At 40.1% G+C, this 27,172-nt stretch overlaps 1 protein-coding gene across 3 annotated transcripts in view; it reads left to right on the top strand.

The window, feature by feature from the left end:
* NELL1 (neural EGFL like 1) overlaps positions 1-27,172 on the top strand; it is an 879,285-nt gene that overhangs the window by 124,936 nt on the left and 727,177 nt on the right. For 2 of the 3 annotated variants that reach the window (XM_063094110.1, XM_063094111.1), the window contains exon 4: positions 4,973-5,143. The exons of the other annotated variant lie outside the window; for it this stretch is intronic. In XM_063094110.1, the coding sequence (XP_062950180.1) occupies positions 4,973-5,143 (171 nt within the window). The remainder of the gene's footprint in view (positions 1-4,972; positions 5,144-27,172) is intronic. 3 annotated transcript variants of the gene reach the window in all.

The raw sequence follows: 27,172 nt of genomic DNA on the forward strand, positions 1-27,172 counted from the left end.
TCTGAAGCCAGAACACTCTTGTTTGAATCCTAGTTCTGCTCTTATCTATCTGTGTAGTCTTGGGCAAATTGTTTAATGTGTCTGTGTCTTAGTTGCATCCTTTATAAAACAGGGATAATAGTAGCTGGTAATTTTTAAGGTTGTTTTGAGAATTAAATGACTATTTGTAAAATAGTTCCTGGCCCATAGTCATTGCTATAGAAGTGTTTGTTAAAGCAAATAACAAATATCGCGCAGGCTTGTGGTAGGGATTATCTTGATATGAAATTTAAAGACCTCAAGATAGTACTCCTGGTAATAAGTACTCAATAAGTATTAGCTATTATCATATAACTAATGTTAGCTATATTGTTTTTGTTATTATTGTTAAGATTATCACCACACATAAAGGTAGGAAAACTATTTTTTTCCCCATCATCTTTGGGAGTTTTCAGGGTTTGGGGAAATGGTCCATCCAGGTGCTCTGTGTATACATGTGGTGACTTGTTTTCCTTTATAGAAAGTAGATAGAGGCCTGTCTGGTTTTCTCTCTGTCCTGAGAATCCTTCCGGGGTGCATACTGGGTGGGAGTGTTGGCCTTATTTGCCATATCCCTTTTGCCTTGATTTTCCCATCCAGACTCCCAGGGAGCAGTGTTTGTTCAAGGCCACAGAGAAGCCACTGTTGGAATGTAAGCAGGTACTGCACTAACTCTGGAGCTGTTTGGGGTGCAACATATTTCTCTAAGTAGGCAATATATATCGTGTAATGGCTGGAAAAGAGACATTTTCTAAAAAATGTTTTGCCTTTACTAATGAATTAGTACTGGATACCATCTAAATTGAACTTTTACTGTTTTCACCTTATATACAGAAATAACACATTCAATCCTGCAATAATTACTTTGACATTTTGAGTATTTCTAGCCTTCTGGTCTTTTTTATATAAATTATATATATATATATATATAAATTATATTTATATGTAGTCTGGAAATGAGATACCTTGATATCAGTTTTGTGGAAAATGATAAACATTTTAATAAAAATAACTTGGTTGGTCTTGTTCTACCTATATGAGGGTACTTCAAAAATTTGTGGAAAGATAGAATTGAAAGATAATACAAATATTTCCATGAACTTTTTGAAGTGCCTTCATATTATTTGGAATTGTTTCTGAATTTTATTTGCAAATATACCATGGAATTCAGATATTCCTGTTAAATTTGACTTTAGTTTATGGTAATACTGATTTTATCTAATACCCAAAGGTGGGCTTTGAGGAATTTGTTATGCCAATTCTGGGTGGGGTCTACCTAGCACTAAGTAAGGGCTTGGGTTTAAAAAGTTCAGCTGTGAAAATGCAGGGTGGATAAGATCTGCCTTCACGGCATTTTTTTGTGAACTGACTTGGGGTGTTAGTTAATGGGAAAGTCAGCATAAGCATTAGGATATACTTGCAGCCATGCACTGCCCAGAGCAAAGCAGGTGGCATTGTCACTGTACTTTGTATGAGACCATGTCTGCACAAGTGCCTTTATTCCTGGATGCTATATTTAAATATAAAATTGGTTCATTTGAACATGCCTAGCATGTGTTGACCAACGTGGAGAAGGATCTGGACAGAAGAGGAAGGCAGAATCCTTGTCTAGGAGGGGCTTATAGTTCAGGTAGAAGACAGGAGTACAAAAGAAAAAGCCAGGGAAGCTTGGCCTGAAAAAGAAAAAAAACTTAGGAGAGAATATCATCGCTGTTTTAAAATATTTGTAGGATAAGCAGGCTTTTCTGGGAGCCGAGGCAGTTCATTGGAACAGCACGCTTGGCTAAGGTCCAAAGCTAAGGGGAGAAATGCTGCTCATAAAATCTGTCTGGTGGTTTTATTACCTATACAGCTGCCCCATCCAGACTCCCAACAAGACCCCAAAGCTCTCGAGGCCTAAAGAGGGAGGACTAGTCAGGGGTAGATTGTTCACTAGACACTTGTTTACAATCACTTCCAGTGTCCTTCCTCTCCCTACCAGACCACCTGGCTCTTGCTCACTTGCTCATAGCATCAAACTTCTGCTTCCTTAACCATGACCAGCTGGCCAAGAAGTAAAGCAACACCTGGTGTACTCTACTAGTGCTTCTTAAACTTTTATGTGTGCATGAATCATCTGGGAGTCTTGTTGAAATGTAGATACTGATTCAGTAGGTTTTGGATGGGGCCCAATAATCTGAATTTCTGCATGTGCTGCTGCTGGCCTGTAGACCACACTTTGTGTCACTAAGGCTCTCCTGCAAGTCATGGGTCTTTCCTCCAGGCTACAGCCAAATCCCATCAGGCCAGTGACCACCTCTTCCAAGTTGTTATCAGGACTAGGCCTCACATCTCTTTTATCAGAGAGTTACTGTCTGGAGATATTGCTTTATTCTACTAGCCCTTTTGAAAAAAATTTATGCAGTTGTCACTTAGACATGCAGTGTTTTTGTCATCCCTAGGGCCACTTCAGCAGTTATCTAACATTTTTTTCAAAGCACATCGTCTTGATTTTTATCCAAGTTGTTTGAGATACAGCACTTTTTGAATATGTGCATAATGCTGTCAGAAACTTTACCCTAGCACGCAGGTATCCATTTTCCTAACATTAGCACAGATTGCTTTTCTCATAGCTGTATATTTGTGATTACCCCAAGGTAACTACTTACTCCAATGCTTTGTAAAGTGATATTTAAATGATCTGTTTATAATACATTGAGCACTTGCTCAGTGAGGCCATAACCACAGGAATTATGATTCAATCAGGTTAAATGTATTTGCCTCCTATTTTTGTGATTCCATCAGGTGAGCTATATGACCATTTCTAATTGTCATTGTCATTGTCTAATTGTCCTTTCAAGGTTATGTTTCTTCCCCCAGGAGTCACTTATTGTTCAAAATAAAGCAATTGCAAGATTCTTCTGATGTGTGAATCTTTGTAAGGTCTCAAATACATGTAAGAACGTGATGCTTTCCTATCCACATGATGCTTTCCTATCCAGAAGCTGTGTGGCCTTGGGCAAGGCACTTAGCATCTCTGTTTGTATGTAAACTCATTTTTAAAATAGGGATAATAATATCTACCTTAAAAAATGAACTGGGATGATGTTTTTGAAAGCACTTGGTATATTCCTGGCATATGGCAGTCACTCATTAATTGACAGCTTCCCTTGCCTTCTCTTTGTTTCTCTTAAGCCACTTTCTATCTTTTTGGGTGGGGAGGGACATATATTATTTCTTTCTTCACTAGTCTCAAAGCCTCTTGCAAGCAGGATCTATATTTTTAAATCCGTTTTTAGTCCTTCACTATGTGTTCAGTAAAGATATGTTGAATGAATTAATGAATGACCACGTAATCTCTAAGGTCTTCTTAACTTTTAAGTTCTCTGATTGTTTGATTCTTCTAATGTTCTAGCTGCTTAGATGAAATTAGAAAATTTCCTTAAAATAAATATCTTCTAGGTTAAGGGATTTCTTCCTTTATAGCCTTATAACATATGTATGATATTTATTATTACTAATAAGTATGTACCTGGGCCTGGGAGCTGACTGTTATGGTATAAGTAACCTCTTCAGTTTATGACCTTGGGCCTGCCTGATTCTGGCACAAATGAGGTGGGTCAGAGGTGGGTTTTCACTCTCTGTTTTCCCTGCACTGCTGTCTTGGGAAGATCTCCCATGAAAGAAGAGCAAGAAATATGCATTTGTTCTCTGACATGAGATTTGGGAGTCATGCATAATAGAGGCTGAGTTTCATGATATATTCATTTTGATCCTCATAGAAGTTACATTTTGTCTTTTAGATTAAATATAGTCTGGCTAGTGGAGTCAGGTCAACTCACTGGTTTAGAGGAGAAGCAGCAGGTCCTTCCAAACCTAAGGCTTAAGACTGGTTAACCATTTAGGAGAGTAGCTCTTGAGTTGTCTGTATGAATGAGTTGCTGGAAGTTCGTGTCGGTTGAGGCCACCCTCACCACTTTATCATCATGCCTCTGGGATGGCAACAAACTGGTAGAAAGTGCACAGACTATCCAATTTAGATCTGACTTTAAATCCTGGCTGGTAAATCAGTCTTGTAGGGTTTTGCGGGTGATGAATTAGACAGTACATGTGGAATGCCTAGTGCAATGCCTGGCAGTGAGATCAGGCCCAATATTGATGATGACAATGGTGGCACATTTCAGAAGACAGGCATGGAAGTCTAAATAGTTCTACCACCCATGGAACTACCGGCCCTGGCATGTGTCCAAGGACTGTCCCAAAGCTGCCTGCTGCATTTTATGGCTAAAGTGCAGAATAAAGTGGTAGCACTGAGTTTCTCATGGGTCTGGAAAACATGATACCAATCTTAGGAAAGAGAAAAACCTCAATTGCATGTTTCATTCTGTAATAATTTGAAATACTGCTTCTTATGTGAGTAGCTTCAACCTTCCTTCCCCTACTCATCATCTAGGAATTGTTGTCCAGTTATAGCTTTTTGTCTGGTGGGAAGAAAAAAAAAAGGATCACTAATTTCTTCACCCTGAGAATTTATTTCAATCCCTGATGTCCAACATGACTTACATGAGTGTTTCCCTTTAATTCTTGAAAAAGAAAAAAATGTCAATTCTAGAAATAAATATCAATAAATCCATTCCACACAAATGGCCTTTTTTAGACAATAGAGAGAAGGTTCTGAACTTCATTTTTAAGTATTTAAGAGACAGCACCAAGTTTTGCTAATTAGCTTGTGGCCTGTTACCTCACAGTGAATCAATTGATCTCTGTTTCAGAGGCTCAAAGTGTCATCACCATGAGGGCTCTCAGAAAGTAGGTGAATGGGTCACATTCAGACAACTGATTTCAGGTTGTGGCTCTTTGTGTCATGATAGCTAATTTTAGATTCTGAGAAACCTGGTAGTAAGGGGTGGGGATTGATGATGGCTGTGATATCCAGAAGTAAAATAAAACAAATTTTTTGTTCCTTTACATGCAGCTATTTTGAACTGGAGAGCAGTGGTTTGAGGGATGAGATTCGATATCACTATATTCATAAGGGGAAGCCCAGGACAGAGGCACTTCCATATCGGATGGCAGATGGACACTGGCACAAGGTTGCACTGTCAGTTAGTGCCTCTCATCTCCTGCTCCACGTTGACTGCAACAGGTATGTCTTTGTGTTTGATCTTTGGTGATTCTGTCCTTGAAATTGAGCAATGGGAACAGGAAAAAAAAAAAAAAAATCAAACCCTTCCAAGACTTGCTGGGAAACAAAAACCAAGGGACCCTATTTGTAATTTAACCCACTGAATGGGTCATTAGGCGTGCCGAAATGACCAATTGTAATATCATAAGAAAACAGTTCATTAAGATGAAACTGTATCCTGTGATTAGAAACAAATGTACAAAAGGTTGATTACAGACTGGGGAATATTAAGTGCACCTCAGTGTGCTCCAGGCACTGGCTGAAATTCCATGGAGCTGTGATCACAGTTAACTGTGATATATTGTTGAATTTGTTCCACTTGGAAGTGAATAAGCCAGTCCACCTTAGAATGGATCTGAGAAGCCTGTGCTACTGAAGTGGCTAATTCTATTTCACTTCATCAAGCACAGCTTTGCATAAATATTGTTTCCAAATGGAGGCTTCCTAAAGAGACTGTTCTTTGAATCTTTTGGAATTGATGCCATCTATTCTCTGCAGAGGCATGAGTCTCCCAGCTTGTCAAAGGATGGCAGAACTATTTGTGAGGTCTGGGGGGTTTCACAAGAGGCTGTGGGTTGGGTGGAAAGGAGACGTCTCTATGTCTGTAACTGGAGGCAGGTTTACTGACAGCTGATGAAGGGAGGAGACCATTGGTCTCTACTGGATCATTTGTGGCTGGACAGCTGGATAACGGTGGTTAAGGGGAATGTTTTAATCTCTCCAGAACCCACTGGAAATTCTTATGGATAGTGATCTGAGTCCAATTACAGAGAATTTTTTGGATTCCAAGCAATGCTCATGCATTGTTGGTTCTTATTAATGAAGCCCTCAAAGTTAAAATGACTTTTCAACCACAGGGCTTGCTCCCTTGGAGCCAGGATAAAGAACAAGCATGTTGGTGATAGCTTTCCTTCCAGAACCCATCAAGAGGAGGAGTATTCCAAGGTCAGTCAGCTACAGACTACAGTTCTGATGAGGAGATCCTTGGAAGTGCTTGCCACTCCAGCTCTGCAGTCTCCTTTAGAAGAAGACCTGGAAGGGCAGGAAACTAGTGTCAGGCTCAAGGGAAGGTCTGCCATCTTGTAGTGAGTCTAGGTCCATTTTGATGTGCTCTATTTAAGGTGCTTTTTAGACTTCTGCAAAATTGTGGCTTCAACCGGGTATAATATGTATGTCTGGATAGTTTCCATAGAAACCACTGGCTTCTTTTTACCCTGCAGAGCTGGGCTGGGCAGCCTGGATAAAACCAGCCCTTAGCTGTTATCTCCATCTCCACTTTCACGAGTTCATTGGTGCCTTCGATTCTCTAGAACTCGAGTGGCCTGTCAGGTAGCACTGCTGTTACCCATGACATACCACCCATATACTGCTCAGATGGGATTGCAGAGGCAGGGCACTGCTTGTTGTCCTAAGCCACAGGCCAGGAAAAAGCCTCAAAACACTAGTTTAGTATTTCCCAACTGGAAAGTCATGGAGGCGCTGATGTTTTCTTGCAATGCAGTTTTTGGCTTCTTCCAAAAGTTTTATTCTCTATTTCCTGACATTTTTCTCTTTGGAGAAGATAAAGAAGAGGGGAGAAGATATGTCTTTGGTAAGGTCACATTTCATGCCTTCACAAATTTACTGGTCCCGATGAAGTACTGTCCTCCGTCATTCACAGCCACTTGTTACCTGTGTGAACTTGGGCAAGTTAATTTCTCTGCATCTCAGTATCTTTGTTTGTGAAATGGGAATAATAATGCTAATACATATTTATCAATAGGAATGTTAAATGAGGTAATCCATGTAAAGTACTTAGGGTGGTGCTTCCTTCGATGCTCAGTACATGTTGTTCTTTATTCTGCACAACTATGGTGCCTTTTTGCCCCTGCCTCCAAACTTTCATCCACAGTGTGTCCTTCATGGCTCCCATGGCCTCTCTACCAGGAAAATGGGAAGACAATGGTAAATCTGTAGCCCATAGTATTCTCCAGCATCAGCCCCATTTATAGAGTGGGCAAAAGGGATTCTAAATATTCCTTCCCTTCTCTTGATTTTTTTCACACGTTGGCTTATGGCATAACATGTCCTTTATGTAAAATCTTGGGGAAAAACGAGTGAAGTTGTTGCCAGTTAATGACTCATGGACCCAAAATACAAATAAGTTTTTCAGATAGGTCAGGGGAAAAACAGCCCTAAAAGACTGGGTAATAGGAAAGGTAAAGTTTGATTTTTGTGTAGAAAAAGTCTAGAAACATGGTTCCCAAATCTGACTACAATAAGAATTATCTGGGGAACATATATTGAAAAAATGAATAACTAGGCCCCATCTCTGACCTACTGGATGGGATTCCCTGAGGGTGGAACCTGAGCAACTATATTTTTAACAAGCTCTGCATATTAATGCAGGCGGTCTAACCTTGGGGCATGGACTAGCATTTCAAAACCACTGGTTTAGCTTGAGAGGAGGGAAGCGAGTAGAGAGGCTGGGCTGCAACAAATAAATGAAGACTTGAAAACCAAGTACCTGAAGCAGGGCCCCAGCATGGAGGAGGAAAAGATTACGGGGAGTGTTGTGTCTAGCATGCAGAACAAACTTATCTTCACAAGTTTCTTCGTGGCCAGCACGAGCTGACTTTAGAGCAGCAGCAGATTTGTCCCACATGTTGGAATGCTGGTCTACAACTTCATATCTAGGCCACCCTCACAGAGTGAATTTCACAAAGGCTGATTTTTACTTTTTCAGCTTTTAATTTTTCTACCACCTTGAGATTCTTATTTTTTGATCCTTCTGACCCTTAGACTTATGCTGTCTTATTTTTCTCAACCTCTCACTCACTGGAGTTATGCTGATGAGATGATGATAGAAGACATTTATTGAGTGTTGGCTGTGCTAGGCACTGTGCTTAGCACTTTACATGGATGAATTCATTCCATACTCAAGCTGTTATTTTTCTCTTTTTAAGATGAGGGAAATGAGGTTATGCTATTTGTCTGTAACCCTGCTGCTAATAAGTGGCAGCACTAGGACTTGAACCCAAGTCTGACTCATGAGTGCCTTCTTCTAACTACTAGGCTATTCAGCCCAACAGCAGGGGTTACTGCCACTGGGTTTAGAACATGAGGGAAAGCCAAGAGCCTGATTCAGTGTGAGCAGTTTTTCCCTTTCTAGTATTTCCTCTCACATATCTTATATTGCTGATCCTTGGAGCTGTGTGGAAAGATGTGGAATCTAGTTAAGCATGGAACCAAAACTTTGAGCTGGGATCTATCTCTAAGATCTTAGTCTTACCACCCCTGTACACCTCTTCCATGGTGTGCTAATGACATGTACAGCCCAAGACAAGGTCATAACCACACCAAGGAGTCTTCTGGGGGAGAGATGCTACGGAAGGTTCAGGGACCACAAAAACATCTAAAGTCAGGTAGAGAAGATTTTCTGGGCAATTCCACTGCTCTAGAGAAACTTTAGTGTGGAAGGATTTTTCACCTTTTTTTAATGTTAGAATTGAGAAACAGAGCTTTTTCAGATCTAATTGCACAAATTGTTGCGAGAAAAGCAACTGCTATTTTAGTCATAACTGCAACACTTTCTGCTTGCTACTGAGGCTTACACTTTTCTCCTTGCTTCAGCTGTTTAGCTGAGCCTAGTTAGAAGCTCCCAATGTGTGGGTAGCAGATTACCTCAAGCTAGAAACATAAAAGGAAATATTCATTGGGTGACCAGGCTGATTATTTCCATTGCCTTGGGTTTTTCTCTAGCTGTCTTTTATATTAATACAAAGCCTAGAATGAGACCTGAACTAACCTTCCTCCAATTGCCTTTCTCCATTCTCAGCTCACTTTGTCCCTTGTCCTCATTACTCAAAGGACAGAATTAACCAACATCTGCAATTCTGTGTATAAGTGATCTTTCTCATTTACCTCAAAATGGATTTTTTTTCCTTTTCTTTATTTGGTAATTTTAAATTTTCAGTCAGACCATAAAATTAATTTATTGGGCATCCTATCTCTGCCAGAATGTGCAGGATACAAGGAAATAAAAGTCCTTACCACTAAGAAGTTCATGGCTTATTCATTTAGTCATTTTAAATTCATTCTGAAACCACCAGGGACCCCACAATGATTGGCCCTAGTCCCTGGATATCAAAGAAAGCCTGGACTCAGACCGAAGTCCTGTGAATGGGCTGATTTGACAACTCATAATGGCAGCTAAACAGTGGCAAATACTGAAAATAGTTGCTCCCAGCATCTTGGTCTTGACATGACAGTAGAGCTAAGCTGAAGCAGCAGTTAAGGAATAGGCTCAATAGTGTTTTTCCATCCAAATGGTACATTCATCCAGCCTTTGGCCAGCACTTTTTGCAATATGCAGGTGTTCCCAGCCTAAACCAGCCTTCTTATGCCTCACTGCTGGAAAAAGTCATTTCTTAAGCACAGTCTATCACATTTCAACAGAGCTCTGAACTCTCATTTCATTTGTTCAGACTTGTTCAAATGTATGTGACACACACACGTGCACATGTGCGGTCTGATAATCACCCTGACAGGGAGTTAACGCAGTGATTATAGTCTAGACAACAAACATATTTAGATTTTACTTTTAACATATGCTGTTTATTAACTACAGAGCACATTTGATTTTTGCATACAGTTGATCTTGAAAAGCATAGAGAGTCAGAAACCAAATTTGCTATAAATCACAGAACAAATCAGTAATCCAAGGTATCTGACTAATATTTCAGAGTAATTTCAAGATATGAGCATCTGTTTATATGTGTAGATTTTTCATAATGAAATATGTTATTATGACATCTTCATTCCAGAGAGCTCCTAAAGTGTTTACAAACATCATCTTATTAAACCTCACATTTCTTTTTTTTAACTGTCTTGCAAGAAATTAAAAAAAATATATTTATTTTTTTTGTTATGAGTATTCATAGATACAGATGACCAGAAATTGCTTTTGTACCCCGTGTCACCACACAATTATCCCCCAACCACCCTCCCAAGCTCCTCACCCCCACTCCGCTTTGTAGCCCTAGGAATGTTCCCTACCTCTGTAAGACCACCGCACTACTGTGGACTTTCTTTCCTTCCTTCCTTTCTCTCTTAGCTCCCACATATGAGTGAGCACATGCAGTCTGATACAGTATGGAGGGGAAAAATTGGAAATGACTATCAAAGGTCACATGATCCAAAAGAGCCAGGCTGAGACTCTCAATCTCCTGATTGCCTGATTGATATATTCTTCACTTTACAAACAGAAATATATAGACACAACTCATCATCAAAATTTATTAAAATAAAATTGAAAGCTAGCATATGCCTCATGTCCAACTAACACAGTAGCTCCAGATCCTCTATCTAGGAAGAGATGACGGGTGAGCCAGGAAGACAGGACATGCCCATATGTAAATTTAGGTAACAGTACAAGGTAAGAGTAAAAGAGGTGTTGTAAGCCGGCACATGATGGATTGCTGATTCTTTGTAGAGACAGTCAGGTCTGGGAGATCACAGAAGAGACAGTTCCTGGGGACTTGAAATAATCTCTTAGTTTCTTATCATCCCAGGTGAAAATGCATCACCATTTCTGCAGCTTTACAGTTTTGCCACTATGTGATTGGATTCTGTACCAGTCACATAAGAGTCAGGTTTGGAACAAAGTTTATCTTGTAGGCATTCCAAAGCCAATCATAGTCTGGTGAGAGATGAGTGTGTATGGGTAAGTAGTATCAAGTTGGTAGTGAGGAAAGGCCTGTAAGGAGAGACAGAGAAGGGAATATGAGAGAGGAGAGGAAGGAAGATCTGTCTTCCATGTTTCATCTTCCAGGCATGTGAACTCTGTGGTTTATCCTAGACTGAAATGAATTCTGAAACATTGTCTTGGTTTTGCCCTTTATAAAATGTGATTATTATGCAATGATGAAGGAGTGAGAAATCAGGCAATATGTGTCTTAATTTTATCATTCATTCACATGACAGAAAAATGGGATTACTAGTAACTCTTCTACTGTAGGATTGTTGTAGGTTTGTGGCTAGAGGGTTTTGCCAAATCCTCTGAAACATTCAAGCTACTACGTGAACATACAGCATCGTTAAATACTACAGATACTTAGCATAGTATACAGAATATTTTAAAGTATCATACTGGAAATGAGTACATCAAATCTTTCACATCTATAAAAACAGCAGCTTATGACCCATGGATTAAGGACCTAGTGTGTAATGTGTATCCATGGTGCAATGTAGGATTTGAGGTCAATCATCTCCCTGAATTTATTCTAATTTCCAGGTCCTAGGCAATATTCTCCAATAGTTTGTCTTTTAGTTCCCTGATCTGTGATGCATGGTTTTTATGCCAACAAAATCACTTAAAAAATATGTAACTGAGGCAGAGGAGTAAGAAAAACCCCTTCCAATATGAAAAGATTTTTTTGTTGATCCAGGCAGGGCCTTGAAAATGTGACATGGCCTTTTTATTCATGTGGGGGGAAGAGGGTTCAGAAATTTACCTCCCTTCCCCCCAGCTCATGAGCCAAAATTACCATGGCTTTTATGAAGGCGTGTAAAGTTTTACTGAGTGAGGGAACTCATTTGCTATAATTTTCTAGATCTCCTAAAGCCCACATGCATGAATAAATATATGATATTTGCTTCTCTTATTTGAAAAGTTGGCCTTTTAACACAAAAATGTTCTGGACTAAAAACCATGGCTGAAAGATATTTGTTAAATTTGTATGACCCTGGACAAGTACTTTACTATCTTTGGGGTATAGCCTCCTAAGTATATAATGAAGGGCTAGGACTAGATCACTTTTAGGTCTCCTTCCAACTCTGGTCTTCTCTCTCAGGCATCTCTCCCTTGTTCTGTCACAGTGTTTATTTCAGGGCTTGTGGTTCTCACTTTCAGGACCCTGGAGAGCTACTCAATTTGCCGTCATCACAGAGCATCTTCTGTAGCGGACCAGCAGGGGGTTTGTAGCCATCTGAATTTATATGTGGATTGACAGTGTAGCATGCTGTTGATGAGCAAAGACCAAAGCATATTAACCCTAGATTCCCCTACCCTCTTTATCACTTGCCCCTCTCCTTACTGGATGTGATGCTGAAAATGCATTTTTGGATGCTAAGGGATGTTGACCTCTTGTTTTTTCCACCTTGTGCCCTTTCTTTCTTCCAGAGTGTTCTTCCCCAGACCTGTGACAGTGAACAGCCTGTGGAAGGTGCAGGCTGCCCTGGCCATCCAGGCATTGATACCTTGGTGACCTACAGAGCAGTGCAACGTAGTAGTGTAATGATGAACACTAGTGCCGTTGAAAAACATAGCACATGCTCTGAATACTGAAGGAAAAAATGCTTTTGATGCTGCTAAGCCACAGAGATTTAAATCATGGAAGAGATAGTGAATATAAAGATCTAGGTGACTAGTGTAATACATTCAAATTTATAGATTCTTTGGCAAAATAGAGTGGCCACTTAATTGTGAAGGCAGCATAGACATTACAGTGTTGGATGTCTCAGTCTGGCTGAGCCCCTACACTTCTACCCATGTTGTGTACCCTGTGGCTTATTCACTTCTATCTCATTAGGTGGATTCCAAGTTTAACTTTGCCCTATGGTCTATTGACATCAGTAGCAGACCTATTTCTAATTTTGCCTTTTCAAGAACCTTCAACTTTTTCTCTTGTTGCCTGGTGGGTTTAAATATGCCTTTGGTTAATCATGGCCTTAATGGCAAAGAGGGTTAGGAGGTGAAAGGATTAACTGAAGTGCATGATGAGAGAGTGGATTGCATTTCCCCCCATCAGCTTGCACTCCTGGGCTTTCAAAGTTGCAAATGGAAAAGACCAAAAAGAAATACAGTAGAATCTTCCCTTTACACGGTGGCTTATGAGCTACCTGAGGCCATCAGTAGATTACAAGAAAGCATTTCATTGCATACAAGGGGCTCATAATGTATTAGAATAGAGAGGAAAGTAAGACTTCATTTCCAGCTCATAGTGATTTCAGCTACATGTCTTCAGACACATCTTGTGTTGCCATTGTATTGCATGGATGTGGGTCTGTACAGGATGAGTGGAGGGGAAGGAAGGCTGCAAGAGAAATAAATGTTTTCTTATAGAAAAAATATTGATGCTTGAATCATTACTGTTGTAATTCTACTCTGTGCTTTTGATGGATATGCATGATTATTTTTTAAAAAGGAAAGCAAGGAGAGAAAATAAGAAGTCAATTCAGAACAATATGCCTGATAGAACCTTATTTGAAAAAAATATATACATTCATATATTAGTGTCTATGTTTATTTTATCCTTTGCTTGTTGGAAAGGAGCACTGGGCAATAAAAAATGCATGATCCATGAGGATTTTTTAATTGAAAAAGAAAAAAAAAAAAAGAATTCCATATACTACATTAGTTTTCCAGTTAAACCAGGGGTGCCGATGTTGTCACTGGAAAGAACTGATTTTCTATGCTACCTTGAAGAAATTCATCTACTTCCCTGGAAACTTTAATTAAACTTGATATTATAAATAATAGCAGCCAGAGCTGTTGGATGCAAGATTACTAATTTATAGCAGCAGTTGTTTGGCTGTTCTTCTTTTAGGGGGTGTGTTGGGGGCGAGGTGTGAGGATGAGGAGGCTTGGAAGGAAAAGTTTCTATGCATTCTTTTCCCTGCCCTAACCCCAAATTCATTTGACTTTTGTCCTTCAGCTCATTCTTTTCAACGTCTTGTGAGCGTTTCTCCCAGCAGGGGTTCAAGAGCCGAGCCAGCTAGTGAATGTGCCTGGGCCCTCACCTGAGGGTTTTCTTTGGCAATTAGAGTGGAAATAATTTCTCTTCTCCTTAAAGGGCCTGCATGGTGCTGTCTCTAACTCTTCCTCAAGAATGTCATGTCACATCCCTCCTCGTTAGAGTCTATTAGACTGAGGGTATCACTTTTCTGTCAGCAAATCTCACACATATGAACTCATAGGCTTCAAGTTGAGGCCATCAGCTGGCTTCTTCGGGACACTTAGAATGCCTGTATTACCCAGAATGGAATTTTATTTCCATCAGAGGTAAATAACCCTAGGCTGTGATTAATCCTGGTATATCCTCAGCAAAGCACTTGACTAACTTTGTCACTCAGTGCAGTTTTTGCTGATACCTGCTTTCCAGGTCTGATGCTGTCTTTGGCTGAAGCACAGCAAGGGAATGGCTGGGGAAAGGCACGGTTCAAGTTGCTTGAATTCTTTGACATTTTAGCCTCAGAGGCCCAGCACTATACTGGGGGAAAATCAGACTTTTTGCTCAATCATTACTGGTTGAGGTTAGTATTTAATCATCTAGAGATGATTCATATATTTACTTGATCTTTGTTATAGCCCTATGAGGTGGATCTTTTTGCATCTTACAGATGGGGACTTTCAAGATGCTGAGAAAAGAAGTGGTTTGTCCAGGGATGCACAGTAAGCCAGTGGCAAACTACAGCCAAAGCCCAGGGGTCCTTTCTTATTACTTTTATTCAGGGAGTTTATTCTCTGTCATTCCCTCCACCCCCTGCTTTATCTGCAGCCACTAAAGAGAGTCAAATAGCTTTATCTGGGGTAGCACGCATGGCTGGGATCTCCTCCTTCTCATCACCATGTGGCAAGACAACACTTTTACCTTCTCATGGAAGACAAAGTACAAGGTTTATAAACTAAAAACACAACATAAAACAAAACAAAAAACAAAGCCAATTTCACGTATTACTTTCTGAGACTGGAGGTGCTGGCCACCCACTTCCCTGTTGGGCCCAAATCTACCTTGTTATAAATTCCAGCCATTGCTGATCAATTGGTCTTTAGACTCTAGAAGGCTTATGTGGTATTATTTTAGATTTAAAGACTCCCTCCTTCCTGGAATTTGTGGTGTTGATGGATTCATGACTTCAGTAATACAGAGATATGGCCCATCATGCTCGTATGATTTGTATGCCCTGCATGTGTCTCAGTGCTGATGTGAAATGACCAAGGACCTAATCTCACACCATGGCTGACTGCAAATGAACCATTTGGCCATTTCTTCAAATGTGGAATAGACACATTACTCTAGTCTCCAGTGTTACGTATGTGGTTTTACACTGTTCCAATATAAATTTTGATAGTCACTATTTCAAGGTGATAAACTCTCTGTATTCTTTAAGGTGACTTTGCAATTGCAAGGTCTCATTAAAAACTACTGGAGGTGAAATAGAGGGTTGGGCAGTGGGGGACCCCCATTCAGGAAGGCATTTGTCGTTATTGCTTCTTTTATTGGTACCTAATTAGAAATGTACTGGAGCCTGCAGGAGCTAATAAGAAAGCACAGGAGGTAGGTGAGCACATTGAATTTAGAGTAATTTGCATGGGTGGCAATTTTTCATTGACATTAGGGTGATACATGAGGACTTCGCACTGCAAACCTAATCACCACATTCCCTTCTCACCCCAACACACAATTATGCCTGCCCATTTAGTGGCTTCCTACAAGTTTTAGGGTAAAAGCCATAATCCTTAATATAGCTTACAAAAATTTTGTATAATCTGGTCCATATTTTCTTCTTCAGTTTCATCTTGCACTGCTTTCCCCTTCCTCTGACCTCAAGTTTTTTTAGTTTTTTAAATGTACCATATGCACTTAAGCCACAGGACCTCTGCACATGCTGTTTCTAAAGTGCCAAGCTCACTCGTGCTCATTATTAATTTTCAGGCCGAAAGAAGGGGCCTCTTGTGTTTTATACTTTCGCCATAAAATAGTGTTCATTTTTCTGTAGAGTGTTTCTTGATGATTTGATTGATGTCTGCCTCTCCCACAGGCTGCAAATGCCCTGTGAGCTCACCATTGTACCTCCCATGCCTGACATAGGGCTACTCACATAGTAGGTAGTCAGCAAATATTTGCAAATACCTGAATGAATGAATCAATGGAAAAGCTGCTCTCAGAGTCTGGATTCCTGGTTCCTGGTCTCTGATCCCAGCCTTCAAGATGGTTCCATTTGCCTCAGACTACTCATCCTTACACAAGAAGCATCATTTTCTACCCAGTTGACTTGCACAGGGTTATTGTGAGGATTAAATGACAACGTGCATGTAAATGTGTGCTGTAAATTTCAGCATGTTTTGTAAATATTAGGCACAAGGAAAGGTGAAGATGAAGTCATCCAAGCATTTCTGCTTTGGACTTTGGACGATTGTTCTCTTCTTAAGGAAGGCAGTAAATTTATAGAAGGCTTTTGGTGATTTCCTGGTCTGATTCACAGCACAAGGTGAATCGTGCCTTGCTCTCAAGTTGAATTTACATGTGGCTCGTGTCAGCGGAAGCCCTGGCAGGCATGAAGGAGTGGAGGAAAAGGTAAATTACAGACAGGGTACAAACATAAAATGATCACAGTTGAGATTAAAGGACATATGCCTCCCTGCTTGAGAGCAAACACAGTTAGGTACATGTGTTTTTCCTGTATAATGGATATATCACTATTATATAATTCTGTGGGTCTGTTTCTTAAAACTACACTTGAGGCTCACAGTAGGGACCTCCCATTGAGTCCATTAGATTAAGTCTTTTGGTCAGGGTTTCATGAGTGTCCTATGCTATTTTGGTATAGCCTTAGGTGAAGTTCAATAGATGTGTTTTTCTTTAATTTTTTATAATCATGTAAGGTGCGAGCCATTTAAAACTATACAATACCCATTGCTCTGCCTTTAATTCCATTGCACAGAAGTAGTTATTGTTAACAGTTTTATTTTTATTCTCCAGATTCTTTACATACGCAAGCATATTATTTTTCAATAATGAGGTAGTATTGTATACAGTAATATATATTACTGTATAATATAGCAATGCATAAGGACATTTTGGTCAACAATCGGCTGCATATACAATGGTGGCTATGCCATATAGCCTAGGTGTGTATAGGCTATACTATCTAGGCTTGAGTAAGTACACTCTGTGATGTTTGCACAATGATGAGATCACCTAACAATGCATGTCTCAGAATGTATCCCTGTCATTAAACGATGCATGAATGTGTATTATTCTTCAATTTGCATTTTCATTCAACAGAATATAAGCATGATACACTATTGATCTGCAGCAGGAACATATTTAGGAGGCACGAGGGCTGCTTTGTTTCTTGCAGGATAGTCTGGGCAGCATTGTTCCTTGGCAATGTGTGGAGCAGCACTCACCTGCACACCTCTCGCCTTCTGCTTTGGGCTGTAATACATCCTTCTTGCCTGTCACAGCACAGCAGTGACTACAGAAACAGGGTAGGGAGCCAAGAGCCCCTGCCCTTGGATCAGCATGTCCTGTCTCAGCTGTGTAGCTAGGTGAGACCACAGCAATTATCCTGCACTGAGATGGGAGTAACAAGATTGAAATGGGTATGTGATGAGGGTCAGGTGCTCTGTGCATGGGCATGATGCTAAATCTTATTTTGTGTGGCTGAAATGGAGCTGGTGAAGTCCAGGGTCAAGCATCAGGTGAGCACAATAAGAGAAAATGGTTTAGTGGTTAAGAGCACGAGCTTTTAGAGTTGGGTGGAACTGGGTTTCAGCTCTGGCTTTCCCGCTAGATGTGACCTTTGGCAAGTTACTTCACTTTTCTAAGCCTCAGTCATAAGGCAGGGATAATAACAGTGCCTCCTTCATGGGACTGTGAGAATTAAATGTGACAGTGCACATGGATCAGATAGCATACCCTTGGTGGCAAGTAACAGTGGCTTAAACTATGAGAATATATAATGTTTACTTAAACAAGAAGCTTAGATGAGGCAGTGCCTGGTGAGTTGGTAGCTCAGGAATGACATCCAGACGGAGGCCCTTTGCATCCTTTCACTCCTCCATCCTTGGCATTGTCTCTAGATATTTCCCCTGGTAAGTTAGCACCACGCCTGGTAAGTAAGTGCTTAATACACACCATCATGAGATGCTGATACAAATATCATAATGGTGATGATTTTTCTTTTACCTTGAGTAGAACAGAAGTGAAAGGGGAAACAAATCCCAGGAGATAAAACCATTATCTGGTCAGTCAGCAGTCATTTTTATAGATGGCTGTTCCTGCTGTCAGGGCATCTTCAAAAGGTCCATGGCCATGAGCAAACAGATGAAAGAATATGAGTAGGTCCAAAAGGCCAGACTGCTTCCTGCCTCCAGTGTCCATCAACCCTATTGGCAGGAGTAACACTTGCTAGGCCTTAACTTTGGGAAACCTAGCCTCTACCTGGCTTTCTGTTGCTGTGCCCTCTCATAGGCCCTTAAATTCATCTGCCCCTTCCACATAAAATGCTGTGGCAGGCCTGATTAAGTCAGCGTGTGATGGCAGCCCTTCCCCAGGCCTGGCTGACCTGCTTACTTGCACCTCCTGATACTCCCAGCTCTTGCCTTCCTCGTCCACCAATCCCTGGCTTTTAATACTGTTTCTCTACTTGCTCAGTCTGGCAACTTGCTTGGAGTCCTTCTCTGTTTCCTGGCCTCAGAGCTTCACAACCCTGCTGCCAGCCCCACGCCACAGCATCCTCAATGTCAGGACAGCTCCTTTCTGACCTTAGGGGAGATCCTAACCTTTGCTTTGCCGATTTCCTTGATCTTGACTGTTTGACACATGTTGATATTTTTATTTTCTTTCCATACTTTAACTGCAAGTTGGATACTGGGCCGTTTGCTGGGACCTCCCTGAAGTTAGAGCCATGCAGCAGTAGCAATTGGCATCTGCAGATGGATTTAAGGTTTCACTTGGAGTAATTCTGAAATCTGAAATCCAGATTTCAGTGGAGAAGAAAATGAATATAACCTTTACAGTATCCACAAGAATCTGTTAAACACACAAATTATGTGACTGAGCTTAGCTCTAAAGCTCACTCTTGCTAAGCGCCACATGAAAAAGGTGATGATTTGTGTTGATTTGCAAGATGAACAATCACTGGGATTAATCAAAATGTCATCTCCTTCAAAAGAGAGTATTCTTAGGTATCAGCTGCAATTGTCCCTCAAGGGGGAGGGAGGGTGGGATGGTAGAAAAAGTCTTGACGTCTGAGCTGGCTGTCTCCTATTTGCTTTTCCAAAACCACTATCTCCCCTCCTTTCTTCACGGTGCTCTATGTCCTAGCAGGCTGGCCTGCATGGACTCCATCTGTAGGCTTCTTTGCCATCTGTATTCCTTTTGAATTTCATTAGCAGGAAGAACAGGCAGGAGGCTGGAGGCAGGGAGGAGAGGGTATCTATTCCCCAGCTCCTTCTTGATGGGGTCACCTTGGGATGGCAATGTCCCTTAACTGAGGACCACAGGCCCTATCAGGTGGCCCTTTTTGGATTCCCTGCCCTTTTATGCCCAGGAAGGTAAGAGCTCCCTCATCTCCCCTAATTTTTTACAAACTGTGAGTACTGCACCATTCCTTGCAGCTCATTTACTCCCTGACCACTTGAACTTCTGTGAATAATCCCTTTACTTATTATTCTTTTCTCAAATTACCAGATCTAAGTATTCTGACTGTTTCCCAGCAGGACCCCACTGTTATGGGTCCACACTGGATCTCTCTCTGGCTTCACCACTTCCTGGCTGTGTGTCTTTGGGCATGTTTCTTATTCCCCTTGAGAGCTGGACTTTTCATCAGCAAAATGGAAATGGCCATAATCTTTGCTTCTGTTTAACTCCCCAGGAAGAAACAAAGAGTGTGCAAATGTCATGTAAACTGTACTGTACTATATACAAGAGAGGAGTTACTCTCTCTGTGACATGCCTGGCGCTTAAAGTGGGAACTGGGGAAAGCGGAAGGCTTGAGGCTGGAGCATGCAGGTTTCCAGAGAGGGCTCCATATCCTCAGCTGCTCCTTCAACACAGTTAATAAGAAGCACATCTGACAGGAGGATGGGACCCAACAGCTTACCCTTCAAAGCTGAGCCCACAGGACCTCCTCCTCTGTTCACCTTAGCCCATGGGGCCAACTCATCTGGAATACAGATGAGATCTCCTCCAATTACAAATTATTTAGTGCTGACATGATACCTCTGCTAGGATGGGTTCTATGATAAGGCCTTTGGAAAATACAGTTATGTGATCAAAAAAGGGAGGAAATGGTCAAAATGGTGCTAAGAAACAGATAAAAAGGCTGATCTCTGGGCTTTTGTTCTTCAATATTCAGAGTGCAGTATTGGCAAGAGTAAATCCTGTTATTTGTGTCTGTGATAATCTGACACTTGTTGCTAAAAAGAAATGCCAGTGGTATTTATGCTGGAGATTGCTTTGGAAGGCCTTGTGCCTGAGTTCCGGGAGGGATGAGACGCCCGCTCTAGCTGATCACTCTTTATCACGTCAATCACTTCATCTTCTTTTATTGTCTTTGAAGGACTTAGCACTTCGTGAAATTATCTTGATCATTTACCTGTTTACAGTTTTATGGTGTGTCTCATTCTCCCTCGCCTGCACCTGTCATCTCCAGTAAAGAATGCCAGCTCCTTGAACTTGTTTTGTTTTAATGCTATGTCCCGAGCACCCGGCCAAGTGCCTGGCCCAGAGTGGATACTCAACAATATTTGTTGAACAAACAAATTCATGAATGAATAATGAGGGAAGGATTACTGTGTGCAGGTGGCTGTGCTGAGCATGAGAGAGAATTCTGGGTCTTTAAGGACTTCATATCTAATATTCCTTTCAGACTTTGAAGACATGGTCATAAACTCACATTCCAAGACATGAAATACTCAGGGACCTAATAGAAGCAAAGGCACAGATGAACTGTTATAGGATTTGGAAGTGGGAGAATTGACTTCCAGTGAAAACGAGGGGAAGGTAGAATGAGCAGTGGTTTGAGAGAGGGCTTTAGATTAGAGCCACAGTGCTGTGATACTCAGATGCTCCATTTCCAGTGGGTGCCTTCTGTCTAAGCTACCTGGGTCACAGTTTTCTCCTTTGTTAAAAACAACAACAACAATAATAATTGACCCTACATCATAGATTTAACTGAAATAATGCATGGAAAGCATATAGATTTATGTCTGGCAATAGTAAGCACTTGAATTATTATTATTGTTGTTGCCAGTAGTAGTAGAAATAGAGAAAGGAGGAAGAGGAGGAGGAGGTGAGGAGGAGGAGGAGGTGAGGGGGAGGAGGAGGGGGAGGAGGAGGGGGAGAGGGGAGGAGGAGGAAGAAAAGACTTAGGTTCCAGCTCTCATTGTGCTACTCAACTCTGGGTGACTTTTGCCAAGAACTTCCCTTCTCTGGGCATCACTTACAAAATGAGGAGTTTGAACTTGGTGGTTTCTGGGTGCCCTCAAACTATGATTAGTTTGTATAGAATTGGGCCTTAAGGATGCACAGAATTTGTGTATAAGAGAGTATGGTGTGCATGTGGGAGGATAACTTTTCTTCTTATTTTCATTTTTTCTGCTTATGCCATCAGGTTATTTAATTAAGAGAAAAGAATAGCATGTGTTTAAGGTCACAGAATTGAGTGGCAGGCTAGACATGGGACTGAAACCCAGGCCTGCATGACGCCAAAACCATCATACCTTCCTCCTCTGTGAGGTGATTATTCCAAACTTCCTCCTCTCTTCCTACACTCAGTTGATACACTTGCTTCCTGCCTCAGAAGATAGAGGTGATCAGAAGAGTACCTCACTGGTTCCCATCACCACCTCCACTAACTCTCTGCTTCTGTACTGTGGACTCTGCATTTTCCATTACTACGGATACTGTCCATTCTCCTATCTAGGGCCATCTCCTTTCCTGGTACAGAGAATTTCTTGTGTGGAACATTCCTTCAACCACTTTCCCTCTCTCCTGCATCACCAGTTTTTCCCCTCGACAGAACCATGGCAAGCAGCATATATACATTCTATAAGCCCATTATATGTAAACAAAAACCTTCCCTTAATCCCATGTCCCTCTCCAGCCAATGCCCCCATTTCTCTGCTTCTCTTTACAGCAAAAATCTCCAGATGAGCTTGTAAACACTGTGTCATTACTTTCTCCACTTCCATTTTCTTTTAAATTCATCCTACTCAGGTTTTGGGACCTATCATCACATGAAAGCAGCTCTTATTGAGGTCACCAAAGACCTCCACATTGCCTATTCCAAGGATTAATTCTCCATATTCATTTTATTTGACTTAGCTGCATTTGACATCATTGGTCTCTCCCTTTTTTCCTCCTCACTAGATTGCTGGACCACCACAAATGTAATCCTTACTTTTTCTCACACTCTAAATATAATTATTAGCAAATTATATTAATTTTGTCTTCATAATATATTGAGAATCTGACCACTTTTTACCACCTCTACAATTACCAGTCTGGCCCAAACCATTACCATCTCTCACTTGTATTATTGTGATAGTCTGTAACAGGTTTCCCTGATTTCACCTTTGCTGTGCCCCTATTTCCAGTCTATTCTTAACCCATCAACTAGAGCAATCCATTTAATTAGATAATGTCAGTTCTCTACTCAAAACTCCCCAAAGCTTCCCATCTTAGTTAAAGAGAAAGATTAAGCCATGGGCTGGCCTGTAAATCTTCAGAGACCTAGCCCCCAGCTGCTTTCCCAATGTCATCTCCTACTACCACTCTCTTCCCTGCTTGCTTACTCTGTTCCAGCCACACCTGGTTCCTTGAACCTTGATGGTCCTTGGAACTTCCATACACACTCCTGCCTTAGGTCCTTTGCATTTCCTCTCTATTCTGCCTTCAATACTTTTCTCTTATATATCCTCATGACCTGCTTCCTTACTTCCTTGAAGTTTCTGTTCAAATGCCATCTCATCCATGAAGCTATCTAAAGTATAGATTTTCCCACCATGTTGTTCTCCATCCCCCTCACTCTGTTTTATTTTCGTCTTTGCAACTATCACTTCCTGTATTCACTTGCTTATTATGTATTTTTAGCTTCACCTGTTTCTACCTTCCTCCAAGAGGGGAGGTATTCTTTAGGACTTAGTACAGTACTTAAACCATAGTAGCTAATTAATAAATATCTGCTAACGGAATGGCTGTGTTGAGTTGCTTTCTTTGTATCTCATGTTACTAGTTATTGAACACTTTGAACTCTATATACTATTGGTACAAAATCAAACCAGATCAAACAAAAACAAAAAATTAGATGGCCTTGATTTTCTGAGAGCCACCAAATGGCTAAGCAGTGGAGTCACTTTTGCAGACAGATGTGCAGGGCCAGAAGGATATGTGTGAGGTTGTTTTACAATAGGCACATAACAGGGATATCTGCTGGCCTGGTTGGAAGTGCTGCTGGGCCTCTTTCTTTTTCAGGAACTGGCCAATGATGTGGATTTAGGCAGATGAATTGAGTGGGATGGGGTAGAGGGCATAGTTGAGGAACAGTACTATGAGCTACCATTCCTTGAGCAGCTAGTACAACCCAGGCCTCATGATATACAACATTATTTTATTTCAACATTATAAAAACCTAGGAGGGGATCTATCACTTCCTCACTCACAGAGAGATTAAATGACTTTCAAATTCTCCTGGGTTAGAAGCGTTAGAGCTGGACATTGTTGCACTGAAATGTCATTTGTGGGGAGGAAAAGGTGAGTCATATGAAAGTAGCTCTAGGATTCTCTTCAGATTTTATCTTTGAACACACAGAGATGTGATCAGAATATTTTTATGAGGATTCAAGTATTTACAAAGTCTTTCATAAAAGCATTTGTTAAGCCCCCAGTTTTTGAGCCAGCATAATGCTACAGGAGATATAGAAGTAAATATATATTATATCCCCTAAGAAGATTTTGGTCTTATTTGGAACATAAAACCAACACACTGACCAGTAGATTGTAATACACAGTGCCATGTGATGCAGTGATGAACTGTGTTTCAACTGTATTTTAAGTGCTACTACAATTGAGAAAACAGAGAGATTTGTACCATTTATTAGTTTAACATTCATTGTGTTTTATGTGTTAGTTCCTTTGGTTTCTGGGGATAAAAAGATTGATGATGATGAAAAGGATAATAATATTAAATATTTACTACATGCTGAGCACTGTTCTATGTGTTTTAAATTTGTCCTTTCTCTTAATTCTCACATGAACCCTATAAGGTAGGTACTGTTACTATCCACATTATCCAGATTTAAAAAAAGAAAAAAAAATGGTGAAATAACTAATTTGTCAAGATTATTGTTGCTAGGAAGTGGCAGGGCCAGTCAATCTCATTAAGAGTAAAGTTCTAACCACCTATACTAAGGAAAAGGCCCAAGTTCTTTAAAAGCCTTGGATGTAGTTAGGAGACAGGCAGGTAACTAAATGATTCCTGTACAATTGTGGTAGGTGCTACCACAGTGTGGTGAAGGATGCTATAAGAATACAGCCGTGGTTCTATTAACTTAGCTTGGGGGATCATGAGGGAGGGTGAATGAAAGTTTCCCTCATGGGTGGACTGCTTTAGGAAAATGGTGTTTGCCTATATCTGTGTTTCTTCACATTATTTCCCAAACACTAGCAGATTAACAAGGAGAGCGAATGAAAGTATACATACCCACATTTTCAGCATAACTGGAGGTGGCGAGTACTGTAAACTTCAAGGCAACTAAAGATCAAACTTTATAAAGCAAACATAAAAGAGGAGAAACATGTATACAAAACTACTATAAAAAGAAATTGAGCAAATATTTTAGTCTATACAAATTTTAAAAAATAAAATCCAAAGTAGAAAAAACTGCAATGCAGTATTTCCAACCTGAATCAAATATCATTTAACAGCCTTAAGAGATATGAAAGCCCACCCTTAATCAGAAATTAAGAAACTCAGAGTAGGAGTGTACAAAAACCAGAAATATGAAAAATATGAGTGGACAGAAAGAAATGAAAAAGAGAGACAAAATCATTTTAGAAATGGATAATAAATTACAAAAATCTCAAGGAGAGTAAATTTAACTGAAAAAAATTATAGGGGACATTGACAAAAGGCATTAAAATAATTAAGAGGATGAATATAAACGACAACAAAGAAGAGGAATCAGAAAGGAAATGGTCAATAAGGAAGATAGGTAAAGAAGATCTAATACATATATAAAATTGAAGTCCCTGAAGAAAAATAAAATAATTGAAAAGAACTAATATTTAAAATTATATTGCAAAATAGCCAAAACAATCTTGAGAAAGAAGAACAAAGTTGGAGGACTCACACTGCCAAATTTCAAAATTTACTACAAAATTGCAATAATCAAAACAGTTTGGTACTAGCATAAGGATATACATGTAAAGGAATAGAATAAAATACAGAACCCAGAAACAAACCTTTACTTATATAGTCAATTGATTTCAAAAAGGGTGTCAATACTATTCAAAGGGGACAAGGGAAGTCTTTTGAACAAATGGTGCTGGGAAAACTGGATATCCACTTGCAAAAGAATGAAGTTGGACCCTTACTTTATGCCATATACTAAAATTAACTCAAAATGGGTTAACAACCTAAACAAAAGAGACAAAACTATAAAGATATTCAAAGAAAACATAGAGGAAATCTTCATGACATTGGATGTGGCAATGATTTCTTGGCTATGATACCGAAAGCACAGGCAATGACATGAAAAATAGATAAAGTGAACTTCATTAAAATTAAAAACTTTTATGCATTAAAGGACACTATCCAAGAGAGTAAAAAGACAATCCACAAGATAGGAGAAAATATTTGCAAATTGTATACCTGATAAGTAATGTCCAGAATATAAAGAACTCCTACAACTCAATAGCAAGCAATCCAATTCAAAAATGGGCAAAGGACTTGAACAGACATTTCTCCAAAGAAGATATACAAGTGGCCGATAAGCACATGAAAAGATCCTCAACATCCTTAGTTATTAGGAAAATGCTCATCAAAATCACAATGAGGTACCACTTCACATCTATTAGGATGGGTATAATTTTTTTAAAAAAAGAAAGTAATAATTCTTGGTGAGGATGTGGAAAAATTAGAACCTTGTATATTTCTGGTGGGAATGTAAAATGGTGTAGCCACTATGAAAAGCAGTTTGGTGGTTTCTCTAAAAGCTAAACGTAAATTACCACATGCCCCAGTAATTCCACTCCCAGGTATATACGTAAAGAAATTAAAAGCAGAGACTTGGACAGATACTTGCATGCCAATGTTCACTGCAGAATTTCCCACAATAGCCCAAAGATGTAATTAACTCGAATATCCACACATAAATGAATGAATAATCAAAATGTGGCATATACATGCAATGGAATATTATTCAACCATAAAAAGGAATAAAGCTCTAATACATGTTACAACATAGATGAGCCTTGAAAACATTATGTTAAGTGAAATAAGCCAGACATAAAAGGACAAATATTGTATGATTTCAATTATATTAAATATCTAGAGTAGGCAAATTCATAGAGTCTGAAAGTAGATTAGAGCTTAACAGGGGTTGGAGAGGAGGAGGAATGGATAGTTATTGGTTAATGGTTACAAAATTTCTGTTTGGGGTTGTATTAGTCAGGATTCTCTGGAGAGACAGAACCAATAGGATATGTTATACATATGGGAGGAGGTTTATTAGGGGAATGAATTTGCTCACGTGATTGTGAAAAAAAGTCTCACAGTAGGCCATCTGCAAACTGGATGCCGGTAGTGTGGCTCAGTCCAAGTCCAAAGGCCTCAAAACCAAGGGAGCTGATGGTGTCCTTGGTGTAAGTCCTGGAACCCCAAAACTGAAGAGTCTTGAGCTCTGATGTCCGTAGACAAGAGAGAAGAGTGTATCTCAGCTCCAGCAGATAGAGAGAGAGATTCACCTTTTTTTTCTCATTTTTTTTGTTCTCTCTGGGCCCTCAGCAGACTGGATGGCTCCCACCCAAATTGAGGGTGGGTCTTTCCCACCCAGTCCACTCAGGCTGTCATACTAATCTCTACTGGAAACACAATCGCAGACACACCTAAAAAGATAGCTGTACCAGGTTTCTTGGCATTCCTTAATCTAATCAAGTTGACATCTAGAATTAACCTTCACTGGGGTGATGAAAAGTTTGGAAATAGATAGTGGTG

This window comes from Cynocephalus volans, chromosome 4 (genome assembly GCF_027409185.1).
Source record: "Cynocephalus volans isolate mCynVol1 chromosome 4, mCynVol1.pri, whole genome shotgun sequence".
Taxonomy (NCBI): Eukaryota; Metazoa; Chordata; class Mammalia; order Dermoptera; family Cynocephalidae; genus Cynocephalus; species Cynocephalus volans.